The sequence below is a fragment of the Sceloporus undulatus genome, chromosome 6, assembly GCF_019175285.1.
Source record: "Sceloporus undulatus isolate JIND9_A2432 ecotype Alabama chromosome 6, SceUnd_v1.1, whole genome shotgun sequence".
Lineage (NCBI taxonomy): Eukaryota > Metazoa > Chordata > Lepidosauria > Squamata > Phrynosomatidae > Sceloporus > Sceloporus undulatus.
The window spans coordinates 109,288,528-109,308,298 of record NC_056527.1 but is presented as its reverse complement, the minus strand read 5'-3'; the positions used below and the strand labels follow the sequence as shown (position 1 = coordinate 109,308,298).

General features: G+C 41.5%; 1 protein-coding gene across 1 annotated transcript; it reads left to right on the top strand.

Annotated features, from left to right (window-relative positions):
* Positions 1-7,647: 7,647 nt before the first annotated feature.
* Positions 7,648-18,718, top strand: LOC121935719 (carbonic anhydrase 4-like). The gene is made up of 9 exons (XM_042477537.1): positions 7,648-7,767; positions 11,045-11,135; positions 11,265-11,294; positions 12,199-12,363; positions 13,304-13,452; positions 14,128-14,217; positions 15,515-15,593; positions 16,753-16,916; positions 18,071-18,718. Exons 2-9 carry the CDS (start codon positions 11,060-11,062, stop codon positions 18,290-18,292), a joined length of 975 nt encoding a protein of 324 aa, XP_042333471.1. The 5' UTR covers positions 7,648-7,767; positions 11,045-11,059; the 3' UTR covers positions 18,293-18,718.
* The last annotated feature ends 1,053 nt before the right edge of the window (positions 18,719-19,771 follow it).

Genomic DNA, 19,771 nt, shown 5'->3' with positions numbered 1-19,771 from the left:
CCATCGATAACAAAATCCATGGATGCTTAAGTCCCATTAAATAAAATGACATAGTAGAATGATGTCCCTTATATAAAATGGCAAAATGTAGGGTTGCTTTTTGGAATTTATACACTTTTAACGTATTTTCACTCTGCGGATGCTTGAATACATGGATAAAAAATCCATAGATACAGATGCCATTTTATATAAGGGACACCATTTCACTATGCTATTGCATTTAGTGAGACTTGAGCAGATTTTGGTATCCACAGGGGATCCTGGAACCAAACCCCAGAGGATACCAAGGGCCCACTGTACTTATTTATTTATTTATTTATTTTTAATATTTTCAAGCTGTGAATAGTTGGATCTACGCATAAGAAATCCATTGATACAGAGTGCTGACTTTATTTATTTTTTTAACATTTTCAAGCCACGGATAGTTGGATCCATGGAGAAGAAATGACTATACTAATCCAAGAACAGATGGGATCTGGTGCCTTTACGGTATTTAGACCTACCTGTAGCAGAAATTTTAATCTGAGAGGGAAACTCCAAGAAATGATCCTTTCTTACAAATGAATCACTTGCGCAGCTGTGCAACCCTGGACCCAATGGACCTTGAGAAAGTGGCCCTGGACAATGTCTCCTTGCTGGAGGAAAACCCCTTTGCAGGGATCAACCCAGCTATATCTCCTAGTCAACCGGCTTCAGCTGGAGGCATAGAGACATCTTCACCTTCTCTGTGGCAGGAAAACCCTTGAAGAACCTTGAAAACAGAGAACTGATGAAAGTGTAAACTGCAGCTATCTGCAGTTACCAGTACTGTATAGTGACATTTGTCTTGATAGAGTATGAAGGAGGTAATGGGTAGATGGGGGGGATAACAGTGGAGAAGACGTTTCCCTAGAGACAACAAGGTAACATTTCCCCCAAACACAAGTCGGATGTTCTTTACAACCAGGATGACATTATCAATGGGACAATCTGTTGGCTAAACATGAAAGGGGAACATCACTTATAGGATGCTGTTTTTCCAAGTTCCTTCACTACTGTGGGCTGTTTCAGACAAACACAGAAGGTACACAGGAAGGAGGACATAATGTTTGCATAGTGTTTGAATCGGACTTGTACGCACGTAGGCCAAGCTACACATTGGGTAACACAACCAAGATCTGGGAAACAATAACTTCATCTTGATCTACACATTGAGTGGGTTTTATGTATGCCAGATGTAAAATTGTGGGTGAAATGATGTGAGTCAGACCTATAGGAAATATACACGTGTAGCATCATCATTATTATTATTCATGCATTTTATTTATTTTCCAGTGTAATGGTTTGAGCGTTGGGCTAGGCCACTGGGAGACCAGGGTTTGAGTCCTGGTTCAGCCATGGAAACCCACTGAGTAACCTTGGGATAGTCACATTCTCTCAGCCTCAGAAGATGCCAATGGCAGACCCCTCTCTGTGAAGAAATCTGCCAAGAAACCCTATGATAGGGTCTCCAAGGCTTAGAGTCACCATAAGTCAGAAACAACTTGAAGGCACACAACAACAATAACAACATTTATATCCCATCTTTCTCCCAATATAGGGACTCAAAGCGGCTAACAACAATTTTAAAACAAAACAAAAGCAATACAAAAACATTAAAATGTAGATACAAAGTTTTTTTAAAAACCAAACACTTTAAAAAAGTTAAAAAGGTTACACATTAAAAATTAAAATGTATTAAAAGCTCCATAAAAACCTTGTCACTTTTGACAATTCCAAGGGTAGACGGACTTGTGGAACTTGGTTCGTGGTGGCAAGATATTATCCCACTCCAGCACTTAGCTCATCCCAGAAGAGGTTATCCAAATGGAGGAACTATTATATATATTGTCATGAAGTGAGTGAGCCAGATGGATCTTTTGAGTGTGATCATTTCAGATGTGGCAACATGTGGGCTGAGAAAGTGTTCATCATGCTAAAAAAAAAAGGTTTCATATAACCCAAGCCAGTCTTCTCCAACTTCTCAACACACTGGTGGCTGGGGCAGTTGCTGTCCACATCGAGAAAAAACTGGGTTGGAGAAGACAGACATATGCTCTGATCGTTGCTAATTCTGATGCTCCTCCTGCATATAGAGAAAACTGGAAGTGATTTTAGGCAAATGTACAAACAGGAAAGCAGAAGCTTGCAGTTGACAGCGGCTATCGCCTAGCCTCTTTGGGCAGCTGCTTAGGCCCCCATTGCCCAGATAAAGCCCACTGGCACTAGTGGACTGAGCCATCCCACCCACTCACTTCACTGGGCTCAGGTTTGTGAAGTGACACTGGCTGGAACTTTTCCTGCCCCCACAATCCTGCAAAGTAACTCCCTCTTGTGACATTAATTGGTGGCAAAGATCACCTTGTTGCACCCATTTGGGTAGGCTGGCTGGAGGCTGCGACTCTCAGAAAGGTTGCTGTCCTTCAGCACACAATGCTGAATTTACAGGAATAGCAGGCTTCTTTTCTCTGCCCCCCGCCCCTCCCTCCAATTTCTCTGTTGTTTATATCCCAGCTAAAGGACCTACAAATGTCTAGAGAAGAGTTTTCTCTAGTCATCGCCAAGTCCTCAGGTGCAACTCTATGGTCAATTTCCAGCAGAGTTGCACCGGAGGACCTAGAAATTCCTAGAGAGAACATATTAATCAAACCCACAAATAATCAAAGCTGCAAAAGTCAAAGTCGCAAATGTGGAGGGCCAAGTGGCGTCACTAGATGCAGTAACTCATGGTGTCACACCCCCATTGACCTCTCATTTCACACCATACAGAATCCTTAGTAAATTTTTTTGCACTAATGTTACGTGTACATTTTAATTCCCATATGCCACTGAATGCAATGCTAATAGTTGTGCCATAAACAACTAGCGAAATTAAAGTTATACCTTCAAATTACAATATAATGTGCACAACCTAAATGTATTTGCATATACACAGTGAAGATTTTGTAAAATGTGATATTTTCAAAGAAAAATTTAAAAGAATTTAAAAAAATAAAAAATCCATTTTTAAAAAAATATTTAAATTTTTAAAATTTGGAATTTTAATTTTAAAAAAATTCTCCAGCCTCTCCTTTCTCCTCCCACTGAGCTTCACCCCACTCCCACCATCTCTTAAGGCATTTTAAAAGGAAGCAGATCAGTGCCACAGATCGTTTGTGCCCAAAGATAGATGTTTAAAGAGAAGTGGTATCACTCCAACTTTTAGGGTGTCACCTGGTGTGGTCTGCACCCATTTAGTGACACCACTGGGAGGGCCAACTGTATTTTGTAATATCCTATGTTTTTCTTGCATGTCCTACATTTTGTGGTGTCTTGTCCTCTTTTGCAGCTATGGCATCTGGTCACCCTGGCCTTGCTCTAATCATTAAACTGTAGCACCTGGTATTGCAAAAGAAATCCCATGTCCTAAATCATGAACTCACCACACCCACATTCCACCTCTATAGGTTTATTAGGGCAGGCCACCCTCGGAATGGAAAGGAGGACACTCTGAAACGATGGGTAACTACCGATCACTCTTGGCCTCCTAGGACCAAGGACAATTGGAAGAGGAAGAAGATGTTTGTCGGTTGGTTGGGTAAGATGTCTCAAGCGTGCTTCTTATCTTCTCCTTCACGCAAATTACTGCTACCTGTATTTCTTCCTTCATCAGATGAAACTCAGTGCCTGCAAGAGGAAGGATGATGAAAGGGGGGTTTGCCACCTCCAAGTTGCAGCTTACAAGCAAAACAGTGTCAGACTCACACCGCTTCAGGGCTTTCTGCTTGACTCACCACCATTAAAAAAAAAAGAAGAAGAAAAGTAGAAAAGGACGGGATTGAGATACATGGGGAAACCCCATGGTTCTTCAGTTGCCTGCCAGGATTTATTCCTGACAGCCAGTTATTCAGGTTTCTTCTTGTCCACTCCAGGAGTGCTCTGTTCCATGAGATCTCACCGCTACCACCATTTCCCACTTCACTTCATCTAGGGCTGCCTCCACACTACAAAAATAATCCAATTTGACCCCATTTTAACTGCCATGGCTCAATGCTATGGACTTCTGAAAACTGTAGTTTATTGAGCTCCGCTCTGGTGCCTCAACAAACTACCGTTCCCAGAACTCCATAGTGCTGAAGCCATGGCAATTAAAGTGGGTCTGGTTGGAACCAGATTATTTTTGCAGTGTGGAGAGGGGTTAGGAACCAGCCACTATTTGGCTCTTTTTCTTCCCAGGAGTTCATTTCTCAGGCTGCGGCCACACTGCAGAATTAATGCAGTTTGACCCCACTTTAACTTCCATGACCCCATCCTATGGAATCCTGGGATTTGTATTTTGTTGTGGCACCAGAGCTCTCCAACAGAGAAGGCTAAATATCTCACAAAACTACAAATGCCAGAATTCCATAGTTCTGAGCCATGTCACTTAAAGCAATGTCAAACTGCATTCATTTTGCAGTGTAGATGCACCCTCAGTGGCTAGATCCTTTTGCCATTCTCACATTAATTCATGAAGAATTGAGTGCTTGGATTTGCATGTTTCCCTGTTCCTTCACCAATCCTTTCCTTTTTGCTTTCTGTCTATCAAAGGTAAGCCTCTGAGCTGGGAATACGGTTTTTTGTTTGTTTGTTTTTTGTACAGCACCAAGAGACCTTTAAGTAACGACAACCACAACATTTCTCAATTTCGTGGTTTGGTTCATGAATGGAAGGAACAACGCAATGAATTAACAGGAAAAAAGGATGCTATGGTTCAAACCTAAACTTGAAACCATTTTGAGTGTAGTTGCAATACACAGCTAGTTCGGGTTCATACCACTTTAACTGTCATGGCTCCATCATAAGAAATCCAGGGTTTTATAGGTGAGATATTAAGAATTCTGTCTTAGAAAGCTTAAGACGTCTCACCCAAATTATATTTCCCAAAGTACCCTAAGAAGAAAGAAATTGAAGGTTACATTACCAATCTCTAGTGCAGACAAGCATCCAAGGCAGATGAACCGTAGTTCAAGTAAGTGAACTACGTATAGCTCTCTAGCAGAGTTTTCTAAGCACATCTCCAAAGCACAGAATTCCTTAGGAGGGAGGCATGGCAATTAAAGTGGTATGAAACTAGTATCACAGAGTGTTACCCTATATATATGGGACACCACATAACCTGGCCTATATAACCTGACCCAGCCCTTCGGTCTGGCCATCCTCTTCATTTTCAATCCTATCATCACCAGCTTGCCTGTTATTATTTTCATTCACCTCTTCTCATTTTTCCTCTCCCCCATATCTGTCAGTATCTGACCTAATTTCTCCTTCATGGCCATCCCCATCTCCTTCTAGTTTCTGAGTAAACCCGACTTCCCCTTAGACAGAACCCAGGAATCCTGCTTGCCTCATCCTACCTCTCACCCAGTGTAGTATATGATCTCACACACTACGCACAGATCTTGACTTTGTGGTGGTGTGCCTTCAAGTAATTTCTGACCTATGGCAGCCCTAAGGTAAACCAATCACAGAGTTTACTTGTGGCAGCACCCGTTCACAAGAGATTTACCTTTGGCTTCCTCTGGGGCTGAGAGAGTGTGACTTATTCGAGGTCACACCCAGTGGGCTTCCATCCCACGGATTCAAACCCTGGTCTTCCAGAGTTCAACACTACACCACACTGGCTCTTTTGTAGTTTTCTCTTTTCAAAGACCCCAGACCCACCTGAGATCCTGAAAATCTTTCCTCCAGCCTTCCCATTGCTTCTCCTAAGACAACTTACCAGGAGCTCAGAAAGGTTATTTTAGGAGACAACAGCTCCCAGAATCCCCAGCCAACATGGGAACCAGGGGCCATGTTGGTGCAGGGGGTGTAATTCTGGAGACTTTTGTCCAAAAAATAACTGTTCCAGGTCCTATTTTATTCATGCCCCCCTCCCTTCTCAAACTGGAAACAATGAACAATAAAGGATTCATTCGTGATGTGGTAGAGGAATGGGAGGAGGAAGGAAACTGGTCTGTCCTTTAAAAAGTAACTTTTCCAAGCCCTGCTCTGTTAATGCCTTCCCAGGTCAAACCCAGAAACATTGGAAGACAAAGAATCAACTCCAGATGATGGGAAAGGTGGTGTGTCTGCTTGCCCTTGCCTGCCCCAACCGGTTCTTTTGAAATTGGCAATAAGAAAGAGGTTTACTATGATGACAAATCAGTGGCCCACACACGTACTGCTGTGGGAGCATGTCTGCATCTCTGGTTCAGTAAGTATCCAACAGTGCTGATTTTGCAAATGAATCCTCTGCCATCCCACTTTTTCAGATGCTTTCCAAATGTCCCAGATTCTCTTTAGTCCTCTCATTTTCCTCCTTCGTCCTCAGTTTACTTCAGTTGCTGCAAACTTGAAGTCAAGGTACAAAAGGAGTTTGCATTCAGTTAACTCTTCAGTGGGGAGAGGGTATTTTTGTCTGCCGACATCGGTATGGAATGCTTTTTACTTCCATGAAAAGATCCTGTCCGATCTCAAGAGCTAAGCAGGGTCAGCTCGGATTATTACTTGGATGGTAGACTGCCAATGGATCCCAGGTGCTGTGGGCCATATTGGATAAGAAGGAATGGACAAGACCACCTCTGAATATTCCTTGCCTAAGAATACCTTACGGAATCCATGGGGTTGCCATAGGTCGTCTTAAAGGCACATATACACACAATGAAAAATAAGTCCTGCTGATTTTTTTTGGCACATTAAGTTACTACTGAAGACACCAGAGCATGCTAGATCATATTTTTCTGGTCAGTTGGCAACTCATTCTCAGTGGAGGAGAAATTAGAATTTCAGATTTACAACACAGAAAGAGCAGTTGGATCCCATGAAACAAGTCACCAGCATTTGGTTTAAAGCGAGGAAAATAGCTGCCAGGGTATGTTTCTTTCAGGGCTCTTCAGCCTTTAAGTTTAATTCAGCAGTAAAGTTTTTCATGATCACTGTATGTGCACATCAGAAAATATTTCATTTGCTGGCTTTCTGCATGTTTCACTACATTGAAAGGCATAGGAGCTTTATGAAAGAAAAAGTTGGCAACTCGGGTAGATTATGGGAAGGAACTAGTCATTTTAGGCTACTTGTGAAGTACTGGGGTTTAGTGTGACATGGAGATGACAGGGTTTGGGTGGCAGGCAATGTCTTCATACTCTGAAAGGCGAGCAAGCACCTTGTGGAAGCTTGAAAACTTCATTCTCCAAAGGGAGTATGATCTAATGGTTAGATCAGCACTGGGATTTAGAAAGACATGGAGATGGAGAGGTTTGGATGGCAGGCAATGACTTCATCCTCTGAATGTCAAGCAGGTGTCTCGTAGAGGTTAGACAAAGTGGTTAGATCAAGGCTTGCCTGGAAGGGCAAGCGCTTGGAAAGGCAAGAAGAGACTTTTGAGAAAAGTGAACGTGTTCTTCCTCATGTGTTAAGGCTTGGTCCTGCTCAGAGAGTCATTTCCTAATTGTGTAACTGGCTTGCTCACATATCCCTCATTCATGAATTTGCTTCTTTCCCCAGGGATTGGTGCAAGGCTGCTGAACCCATGGATTTGTCAGCTTGCCCGCTGCATCGGCTTCTCCTTCTCTCCTCCTTCCTTGTAACCTACTACCCTCCCTTTCTCGGTAATTCCACCCGCCCCAGTAGCAGACTGGGTGGTGACCTTAATGCATATATATGTATATTTGTAAAAGAAGCCAGGATGCTCTCTTGCCATCAGTGGTATCAACTTGTCCAGCAAGAAGGAAAGAAACACACACCTGACAGGTGAGTGACCCTCCTGGGGGCTGGATGGACAAATGAAGGGGCAACTGGGAGGGAGGCCAGGTTCCCTCTAGGTGGCACCAGCAAAAGACCCAGGGGAGAAACATCCCGGCTTATTTTGGGGATCAAGTTGGAAAAGATGGATTGGTTTGAGAGGGGTTCCCAACCTGGGGTGCCCGCATGCCCAAGAGATGTGAGATTGAAATTCAGGGGCTGCAACAAAGAGTGGGTTATGCTCTCGAGAGATGAGTCATGAGTCATCTTTAATATTTTTTCTGAATAAAGAGTTTAATTGCTTAATTTCGAGTTACGTTTTATGCACTGAGTTAAAAGCTTATTCCTTTTTTAAGTTCCATTTGTTCACTCGCTGTATTGCATGCGGCTCAATTTGTGCTTCAGAAATTAGAAATTAGACTTCTACATCTTCAAACATGATGTTGCTTTTGTACGGGGTGCAGATATTAATCAAACATAGGGGTCTGGGGCATAGAAAAAGTTGGGAACCATTGGTTTAAGATACATTTATTTTAGCGGTAGTTTTTTTCTGATCATCCTATTGATGCAGAAATATGATCATAGTTTTTTGCCTCTTGCATGCACACAAGCAGGGCACCTATGAAAGTTTGCAGCTATTTTGTAGGATTTTTTTAAAAGAAAAGAAAAAACACTGTACATGATTCCAGAGGTATGTTTTTGTTTTTATTAAAAATATAATTACTATGCTGAATTATTCTTGTATTATTTTTCTAAAAGTAATCAGCCAACCTGAAGCCTCTGACAGGCAGAATATAGAGATATCCCATCCCTGTGTTTATTTACCAACATCTGGTCTTCGCAGGTACACTGTTTCTTAACATGGAAGATCTACTTGTTTGTCATAGGTAGCAGCTACTGATTGATCTCTTCTCAAGGCCTTTTCTATGTTTAAAGCCATTAGTGTTGACAGCCATCCCATCTTGGGTTCCCCAAATTTATTATTGTTTTTATGAACAGTAGTAGTGTCAGAAGTGTTACTCTTCTCACCTGTTGACGTTAGCCTGGCGTTTTAGAGTTCAGCTCATTCTGAGGCTATGGTAAATGGTTTTGTGACTGCTCCCCCCTTCCCCCCCCCCAAATGAGCTCTATTTTTAATGCTGCTGGTTTTTACAATTGCAGTGAGTGGCATACATGGGATTGGTATCACCCAGTACTGGGGGGAACAGTGGAGGGGCAGACTGCCTCAGCCCCTGGTGATCTGTTTGGGCTCTGGCATAGCTGCAGCATTTATGAAGTCCAAACAGAAGGTACTGTCCTTCCGAGCAGTCACCACCACTGGAGATGGCAGTGCCTTGGTCCCCGGACGTCTGTTTGGGCTCTAGCGTGGCTGCTGGGCAAGTAGGAGAGGGATGCAATGCCCTTTCCTGCTCATCCAGTAGCTGCACCAGTCCCACCATGTGTTCCACCCCACTGGTTGATACCCCCATGGGGTGTCACCCAGTCCAGTTCGCACCCCGGCAGCCCCAATTGACACCACTGGTTGCAGTGCAACAGCAAGGTGCAATATTGTTAACTTAAGAAGTATGAAGAACCTGAAGTATTCTAAACATTTGAGAAATTGATGGGAGATGTTTCCAATTCATTTTTGTTGCTTTGCCCCTTAAAATCAAAGTTTGGAAAAGTTCATTCCTTGAACTACTAATCCAAGAATGACCTAGCTTCCATAGCCACTGGCTGGCTGGGAGACCCTGGGGGCCATACTCCCTCCTGCCAAAGTTAGCCATTACAATTTCCATTTGAGAAGTGTGAGTGTGTGTGTGTGTGTGTGTGTTAGTTATGGCGTTGTGACTGCTGTTATCAAAATAATTACTGCACAGGAGTAGGTGTGAGAGCTTTGTCTCAAATGCCGCATCATGTGTGTGTCTTTTTTGCTTTGTTTATATGCACATTCCTCAGAGCTGTAGCCTTTCATAGGTTTCTTGCTTGTGTGCATGCAGAAGGGGGAAAAATGTGATCATGCAATAATTTACACATGAGTTCTGTGCATTTCATACATTCGCTCCAGCCCAGGAAATTGCATTTGTGCTAGTCGTAAAACTCATAGTGCAATCTCCTTCCTTCTTATTTGAATACAAAACCATAGGTTGATTTGACAGAGAATACCATTAAGACCATCAGCATGTCATATGTCAAGTAGAACATGTTCTCAAACTGTCCCAGTTTGGCGGTGACAGTCCCAATTCATCCTCTGTCCTCCCACTTTTTCAGTTACTTTTAAAGTGTCCCATTTTCTCTCTCCTCTTCCCATTTTTCCCATTGTCTTTGTCTTAATTCAATTGCAGCAAACATGGTTCGAAGTGTAAAAATAGTTTGCACTCTGTTAACTCAAGCCAGGGGAAAGGAGAATAAAGGTGGGAATCTTGCCCTTCCCTGTTGGCTCTGGCAAAAGTAAACAGATGCAGCCTCTCCTAGCTTCTCTTTTCTTCCTCCTCAATAACTTTTGCCATCTTGACCACACTAGTAGCTTGGCTATGTCTGTGCTGGTTTTCACCTGTGAAATGCTGCAGCTCATGACAGGAAGGTGTTGTAGCTTCCTCACAGCTGTAATTAAATTTGATCATTTTAGACTATGGATTTAATGGATTTACAAGGCATGTGGACTCTTTGGCTACTGAAACAAATGAGCATGCAAATTGTGGTAGGAATCCCCTCCTTCATTTGGAGCCCGACCTACTCATTCTGGTGAGGGGAACCTAGGCATTTGCTCCAAAGTCCTTTCACGAAGACACCTGGCAATGGGAAAAAAATTTAATGTGTCCTCCTTAATCACTCTTTATTTCAACATATGCTAGAGTATATTACCCTTTTGCAAGCTTTACAAAAACCTGTCTAGTTGGGCTGACTTTGGTCAGAAAGTGTTGAACCTTTGGCCATGCAATTCTGAGCACATTTTATATTTCTATGCATGATTTGCTATATTGTGGTCTACTACACACTTGCATGCACCCATAACCTTAACATACATTCATTCTGTCATTCCATCTGACTTACAGACAGCTGAGAAGTCCAAATAACATAAAACTGACTTTTTTTTTTTTCAAATGATGGCAAATTTCTAGATTTCATGATTCCCAGAGAAAATAATGTAAGATCAACTTAAAGTGTGCCAGTTGTGGAGGGCAGAGCTGCTCCATGTGTGACTGTGTGATCTTGTATCTGCCAAACAGGGACTGGTAAATTCCATGTATTTCTCTCTGCACATGCTCATTCAACAACTGCACTTAAGCTGTTTTACTATTCATAGCTGGCACAACATACAATGGCTCCTATCTGGGTACCAGTAGTTCTTTCGGTGGCCCTTTTGCTCTTCAGAGGAAGCTACTCCAGTTCTGAAGGTAAGACCTTTGGATCCCCACCACATTTGGGAAATCTCTATTACTCAGTGATGGAATTAGTCCCTGTCCTTATGTGACTTTGACTTCTTTTATCTAAGCTTACACCTTCTCTACTTCTTTCCTTTATAGGCTCCTGGTGTTACAATGAACCACAGTGCGGTAAGAAACAAAATAGCTGCCTTTCTGTTTATGTCATAATATTCCAAGGAAGCCTTATTATTTTGAGCTATGCTTCTAGGGCTCTGCTCTATAATGGTTGGAATGTTATCTTTGAACGTGTGCATAGTTCACTTTTCTACACACTAAGTAACTATAACCTAGACATACATACCAAGGATTATATGAAAGAGCTATCCATGTAACAGAGATTAGTTGGCCCTTCATATCCACAGATTTTTTAAATCTATAGATTCAACCATCCATGGTTTGAAAATATTCCTCAAAAATATAAATTCCAAAAATCAAACTGTGATCTTGCCATTTTATATATGGGACACCACTTTACTAGGTAAAGGTGAAGGTAGTCCCTTGACATAAATGTCTAGTTGTAACCAATTGTAGATGGCAGTGCTCATCTCTGTTTCTAAGCCGAAGAGCCAGCGTTGTCTGAAAACTACTCCGGTGGTCATGTGGCCAGCATGACTGCACCAAACGCTATTACCTTCCCACTGAAGTGGAACCTATTTATTTACTTACATTTGCATGCTTTCAAACTGCTAGGTTGGCAGAAGCTGGGACTAGTGACAGGAGCTCATCCCATCATGCAGCACTTGGGCCTTGAACTGCCAACCTTCCGATCTTCTGATCGTCAGAATTGGCATCTTAACCACTAAGCCTCCACATTTTGCTACACCATCATATATAAGAGGACTTGAGCATCCACAGATTTTGGTATCCTCAAGGATCTTGGAACCAAACCCAGTGGATACCAAGATCATTGTATAGCTAGCTAGCTTTCATGAAGACTACAGTCTTAGAACCTCTTTTTTATTTCTTTATCCAAGACTAATTACTTTGGGGAAGGGAAGCAAACCTGACTGTTTCTCCTCTTTCTTGTGTCAAGGTCCTAACACATGGTTATCAGTCGGTGAGTGTGCTGGCAAGAGACAGTCCCCCATCAACATCATTTCAGCTGAAGCCATCGCTAACCCCAGCTTAGGTGCAGTGACTCTCACCAACTATGATGACAGCAAAAAACTGCTGGAGATCAAGAACACTGGAAAAACAGGTGACTATTCAGTAAAGTAGCTGTGATGACTGATTTTAGCTGAGGGTCCTTTCACACTATACCCTTGATGTGCTATGATTCCACTTTAAACTGCCATGTAGTTTGGTGAGGCACTAGAGCTGTCTTTCTGTGCATTCCTAGATGTCCCTCCCTAAAAGGAAATCCCAGGATCCCATAGAGTGGAACCATGGCAATTAAAGTGGAATTATAGTGTGTAGTGTGAAATGGCCCTGAACTGAGGTTCCTTGTCTTTTTTTATTTCTTGTATTGATGGAGATTATCACACGGGGAAAAAGCTGAGAGTAAAAGACATAATCCTGGCATAATCATAGGAAGATTTTCGGATGACGTTGTGCTCATCCAGGACTTATCCCATGAAGATCCAGGGGAAATCCTGTGAATAGCATAATAATTACACAATTGTGAAGGTGTAAAACCTCATCGTGATGCAATTGCGCAATTGCTGTGCTACCGTCATCTTTTTTTTAAAAATTCCTGAATTTCCAGGGTGCTGTTCGGCAAGTTAACTCCTTGTGTTGCTTTGCCGTCCCAAGAACATTACAATGACTGTTGCAAGGGTTTTTCTTGTTGTGTTACCTGGTGTTTCCTTCAGATAATTTCTTTTTGATTCCATTTTATCTCCTGATTTCCCTCTCATATTTTCAAATGGAGGATGGATGGTGCAACACTGGTACGTATTTGGAGTGGGACTCCCATAGAACGTTTAATGGCCGGGGCAAGGACTCATGAGAATATTACTTTCACTTCCAATATACACATATATATATCTTGCCCAAATGTGTTGTGGATCCTCACTGATTCCACTTGCAATGCTTAATGGTTGCATAGGCAGGGTTGGAGTTTGTGCTTTTACTAGAGAAGAATTCTAGAGATCCCAATGATTGTAAAAATGTGTCTCTTTCTATCTTCTTGCCTGCAGTTGATATAGAACTAGGAGATGGGCTCTACCTTGCCGGTCATGGTCTTCCATCATCATACACAGCCAAATCCTTCCACCTCCATTGGGGAAATGGTGTCTCCAAGCCAGGATCTGAGCACAATATAGATGGCAAACGCTACTCTATGGAGGTAAGAACATATTATTCTCCTCCTAGTGACTTGGGGTTCCCTCATTTGAAGCCTGAGATACCTCCAAATTGGGATTATTCCTCCTTTTGCAGCTTTCCCCATCATAACAGTAAGCAGAGTCTGGACATTTTAATTTTGAGGTTGGAACGCCCAGAATCCCCTAGCCAGCATGGTCATTGGCAATAATGGCATGACTATTAGAACTATTGGAAGCAATCAATCAACAAAGCTTGGAAATGTTCTCCTCCTTCCTTCTCAGTCTCTTTCTTTTACAAACTCCCAGAATTCCCAGGTTGTGTGGCTACTGGTTCAGAGACTTTGGGAATTGTAGTCCAAAAAGTAACATTTTCAAGCTATGCCCTAGTTTGAACCTCAGCTGTGCCTTGGGAAACGTAAAGCATAAGAAGCATCAGGAAAAATAATGTATATAGGTATAGCTGTATCTCAAGCATGTGCAAACCATATTTCATAAAAGATGTCACAATGTGTGACAAAAATTCTATATGCTTAGATTAATATGTAGGGTTCCCAAGCTAAAGTGACTGTTAGAAATGAGAAATGGTCAGGTCTAAGGAAAATGAAAGAAAGCATGATTACAGATTTCCTGGGTGTAATAGTTTTAACATTCACTCATCTAGATAAATACCAAATTGATTTGCTTTTTGCTTTTCTCAGTTACATATTGTGCATACCAAAAACAACATGAGTGTATCGGATGCAGTGAAGGACCCAGAAGGCATTGCTGTATTGGGATTCTTTCTTGAGGTAAGGGATCTTGTTGTACCTTTGAGACTAACTGAATGAAAAACTTTGTAGCCTAAGCTTTCATAGACTTGGTCTACTTCCTGAGATGCATGGAGTGAAAGGATGTTTATTCACACTGTAGAAATAACCATAGAAGGGGAAAGGAAGCATAGATGGTTAAAGGAGGAGATGCTAGATTCTAGGAGTGAATCTGCACTACACAATTACAGTACATTAGTTTAATATCATTTATTTGTTAACCTTGTTATTGTATTGTATTGTATTTATGTCCTGCCTTTTTCACAACCCTGGAATTCAAGGGGGCTTACCAAAATTAAGTTTAGTTCAGTTCTCATGTTGATCTTGTATATGTTTTATCTATATTTTATTTCTATTAATTTGTAAGCTGGTCTGAACTCTCATTTTCAAAAATAAAAGGCAGTGTCTTACAAAGGTGGCAGAGACTTCAATGATGATAAAACAGATACAAATAAAAATGCAGTTCCCAAAAAAGACATTGTTCAAGACATTTCTGACTTATGGCAACTCTAAAATAAATCTGTCACAGGGCTTTCTTGGTAAGATTTGTTCAGAGGAGGTTTACCATTGCCTTCCTTTGTGGCTGAGAGTGTGTGGCTTGTCCAAGGACACTTGGTGGCTTTCCATGGCCAAGCGGTGGATTCAAGCCCTGGTCTCCCAGAGTCTTAGACCTGCACTCAAAGTTGTACATCATAGTGGCTCTAATGAAAAATATTCATAATTTGAAATATAATCAAACTATTCATAGAATGAAAAACAATTTAAAAACATATCCACCGACAAGCAAGAAATGCAGGCAATTTAGCCCATTATTAAATCCCTTTCCATCTAAACAGATATTTTCCAAAGGCCTGTGGAAAGTCATTATCTACCACCAGAATGAAAACCTGAGCTGCATCTACACTGCAGAACTAATGCATATTGACACAGCTTTAACTACCATGGTTCAATGCTATAAAATTTTGGGATTTGTAATTTTGTGAGATATTTCACCTTCTCTGTCAGAGCAGAGCTGGTGCCACAGCAAACTACAAATCCCAGGATTCCATAACACTGAGCCATGGCAGTCAAATCAGTCTCAAACTGCATTACAGTACAAGAGATCTCTAGGAGAAAATTCTAAGTCCCTCATTAAACTACAAATCCCAGGCTCCTGTAAGACAGAGCCATGATTTAAAATCTCCAATATACAAACTGATGTAGCCTTATATTGAAGAGTTGTGGGCTTTCTTCACACATTCCTTCTGTGCTGCATCTAACCAGTTTCTTTCTGCATCAGGGCTCTGAGAAGGCAAAAGGAAAGACAGCTCAAGCATGGGAACTGTTTACAAAAAACCTTCAGAAAGTCTCTGAAAAAGGTGAGTGTGTTGACTAAGCCAGGCTTTTCTCCTACCTCTGAGAAGCCACAGTGTGTTTTGCTATCTCTTCACTACTACCTTTAACCAGATTCAAAACTATCAGATTCTTATATTTCCCTGGTGAACCACAGTAGACATTGGCTTTCTTTGTAATAAATCGGTGATCATTAATACTGAACTACAGTCTTCCAGTGTTTTCAGTTGAAGCCATAATTAATCTGTTTATTTTCAATGGTTTCCCCCAATTCCTATGTATGAATGTTGAAAGCTGGGTAGAAGAAAATCAATACATTTGAAATGTGGCGCTGGAAAAGAATTCTCTGGATACCATGGACTGCTAAAAGAGCAAATGAATCGGCCCTATAGCAATCAGGCTTGAAGCTAAGATGACTAAACTGAGGCTGTTGCACTTTGAACTAATCATGAGATGATGTGGTTCACTGGAAAATATGATAATACTCAGCAAAGTAGAAGGCAGTAGGAAAAGGAAAATATTACAGATTGATCAATTTAACCACCACCAAAACCCCCCAAAAAAAAAACCCTCAGCCCTGACTTTGCAAATTGATGGCCAGAGCTCTTGGAGGTCTCTCATTCATAGGGTCACCATAAATCAATGTCAAATAAAAAGTTTTATCCCACCTTTCCTCCAGTGAGTTGAAGATGGTGTACACACCTCCTCCAAATTTAGCCCCACAACAACTCTTGGAAAGTGGATAGTAACTGGCCTGAGTGACCTCAGGAGTTTCACAACTGGAAGGGATTTGAGCACATGTCACTTCAGTCTTTTAGTCTGATAGTCTCTCATAGGGTGCATCAGGACTAATTGAAAAGTCCTAGATTTTGTTCCTGATATTTCTGATGTTATATTGGATTAAAAATAGACAAATTTAGGAAGTTAGTATAAAAAGTTTCTGATTATTCCAGAAACTGACAGAACATATTCTAGGACAAAATGGGCATGGTTCTCCAAAATAAAAACACAAAGAACAGGAACAAAAGCTGGGAAGCTCTGGTCTTTTCAAACAGTCTGGATGCTCCCTATATTGGCCCTCAACTTTAACTGACTCTCTGTTTTCTGTGATAATTATTATTAAACTGAGTTGAAACTGATTTACATTTGGAGCATGGATAACTAACTCTCCTTCTCCCTGTTTAGGTGAAGATACAGATCTCACCAGCACTGTCTCTCTGCTGGACCTGGTGGGATCCACAGACCTGGGCCACTATTACCGCTACTCTGGCTCCCTCACCACCCCCAAATGCAGTGAGGCTGTAATCTGGACCGTCTTTGCTAAACCTATTCTGGTGTCGCCCAAAGTGGTGAGTAGGGATGTAAATCTTTGATTATTTTATCCTTGCATGCACAGATGAATAATTACTATAGTTTTGGTTCCTGTTATTTCCAATTTTATTTTGGAGATCCGTGCACTTCTTTGGACTACAGTTCTCAGAATCCAGGGTAGGAATGGTAGTCCATAAAAGTACCCTTTCAAAGCTCTGTCAGAGACATAAAGTGAGTTGTATTGGGATAAGAGACAAACAAACAGTGGAGGATGAGTAAGCTAAGGGACAGTTCAGTTAGTGCAGGAGAAACTCATTTAAGAAAGAACTATTTTTTTGGACACAGGAGGAAGGTTTTTTGGCCACAGTCAGGAGCTTAACGCACACACTTTTGTCTCTGTTCTGGGCACAGGCAGGGAACGCGCATGGCCAAGTGAAAATGGAGTTTATCACATGCCAAACTGTCCTCAAGGCATCCTCATGCCATTGCCAATCCTAAACCGTTCCCGAGCCAGGCAAGGCACATCAGTTTTGCTCAGCTGGAAATAATACGTTTTACAATAATAATAAGTTTTATTTATATCCCGCCTCCCCAAAGGGATTGATTCTGGCTGAGCAAGAAAATTTTCTGGCTGAGCAAAATTCACGCACCTCAGCCTGGCTCAGGGTGGGTTAAGGTTGGCATTGGGATGCCTTGAGGACAGTTAGCATGTGATAAACTCCATTTTCATTTGGCCACGCACATTCCCTGCCCGTGCCCAGAACGGAGACAAAAGTGTGTGCGATAAGCTCCACACTCATGTATGTCTCTCATTGGGTAACCTTACCATCCTATTCTGAAAAAAGGGGCAGTGACTATCCCATCTCCTTGCACACTTCCTAGTGGGCTGCAACATCATGTTTCAGGTATTTAGAAGTGACATCACATGACTTCAAGAAATCATTTTGGGTCATTGTTCTTTGGATTTTTTTTTCATAGTTGTGGGGGGAGGAGAGAAGGAAGGGGTTTGGAGTTCATTTGCCCAGTTGTGGGGCAAAAAGAAAATCCCCAAAAATTGAGTTTGGGGCAGCTTCAAGGGCCACATTTGGAATCCAAAGGGACACATGTAGCCCATGCCTTTCCTAAATCCAAAGGTTACTCCTGATTTGACAGTTTCATCCATCTGACTTTCTCCTTCTCTTTCTCTTAATAGGTAGCAGCTTTTCCATCTGAACTCCATTCCACAGATTCCTCTAGTGGGCCCCAAATAGAGAACAACTTCCGTCCCCTGCAAAAAATTGGGGAACGGAAGGTGGAAGCGTCAGCTTCTTTGAAGGCCAATTCTGCTTCCTCCTTCATCTCGCAGCCAGTTATGTTGCTTTTCTTCCTTTTTATCACTACTTTGGCCTCCTCCTTACCTTTCCAAAGGCTGTAAGGGACAGGAATCACATGGAAGGATGAGTCGGTAAGCTCTCCTGAATGTTCACAGCTAGGCCAACATCTTTCCTGTCCACCTACCTATCAACCCAGTTTATCCAGTAGCAAAACTCTACTGGCAAATGACACTAAAAGAGTGTGAAGTACACTTTCCAGCAATAACAGGACAATAGAGAAGAAAGAGACACTACTTTTTTGGCAGATTTTTGGAAAGCAAGTGCTGTTTAGTCTATCCAAACTGGAGCTGAAGTGAAACTTTCTGGTCTAAACTAGCTACCTCTTGAATGACACCCAAAACCTTAGATTGCAATGGGAAAAGCAAAAACAAAAATAGGATATCTGAGTTTTCCTTGGGGTTAAACTCAATGGCTTCATCAGCAGACTGAGCAATGAAACATACCTTTCAGACCAATACAGCATACACCAAAACCTACAGATTTCAGTGTGGGTTTGGAGGTTTAGCTTTTTATGTGCAAAACCTTTTGAAGATTTTTTTTTGTTACAAAATCTTCAAGATTAATTCCAGCTCTGGTTGTGGCAGAGGCTGTTTCTTGAGGCTAACATCACATTCATCTGGTGATGATACCAACTAACTTTGAACTACCTCACCTTCCCTCTTAATACTGACATCAGTTTGTTTCTCCTCATTGTTATACCTTAATTCTTTAATGGCAAAGCGGATCTTCGTAATCATTGATTACAAAGGCCTATAATTTGTTAAACTACAAGCCACTTCCTAATGATGGGGAGCTGGAATTGTTTTCTTGGAAAAGCCATTTGATGTGGAAGGTATGGGAAGACAAACAATGTTACTTACTCATCACTCCTTTGAGACTTTTCTAATGTAAAAATAGTTTTGACAAGGAATATCAAATAAGCTGCGACTTAGTGCCAAACTAGACCTGACAATTGTCACGTACATCAGCCTTGTGGTATTGTTGTTATTGTTAAAATGAAGAGTAGGCTCATTGGGAGGAGGCACTCTCCACTGGGACTAAGGCAGAGGCAAGAGGTTAAAGCTCCTCACTTCCCTCTGCCATGGTCCTAATCCAGTTCAAACACCACTGCCTCCAGGCCATGTATACTGTATTTTAAAAACCAACTGCATAAGGGCAGTTACATGACAAATGTCACGTCTACTTTGGTTCTTAAAATAGGTGTGTGGCAATTAAATTGCATGTTGTGTGTGTGTGTGTGTATTTATATGAAGAGAACTAAGCAGTGTTAAGTATTTTTCACATATCTTGAATACAGTTAGTTATTATACATTTATTCAACCCTTCCTCCAAGCAGCCTTGGATGATATATATATCTGTCTCTCCCTCCACCCACTCATTGTACAGTCGGCCCTCTGTATTAATGGATTCAGCCATCCATGCCTTGAACATATTTTTTAAAAATATAAATTCCAAAATGTAAGCCTTGATTTTGCCATTTTATATGGGACATTATTTTACTACACACCACTGTATATAAT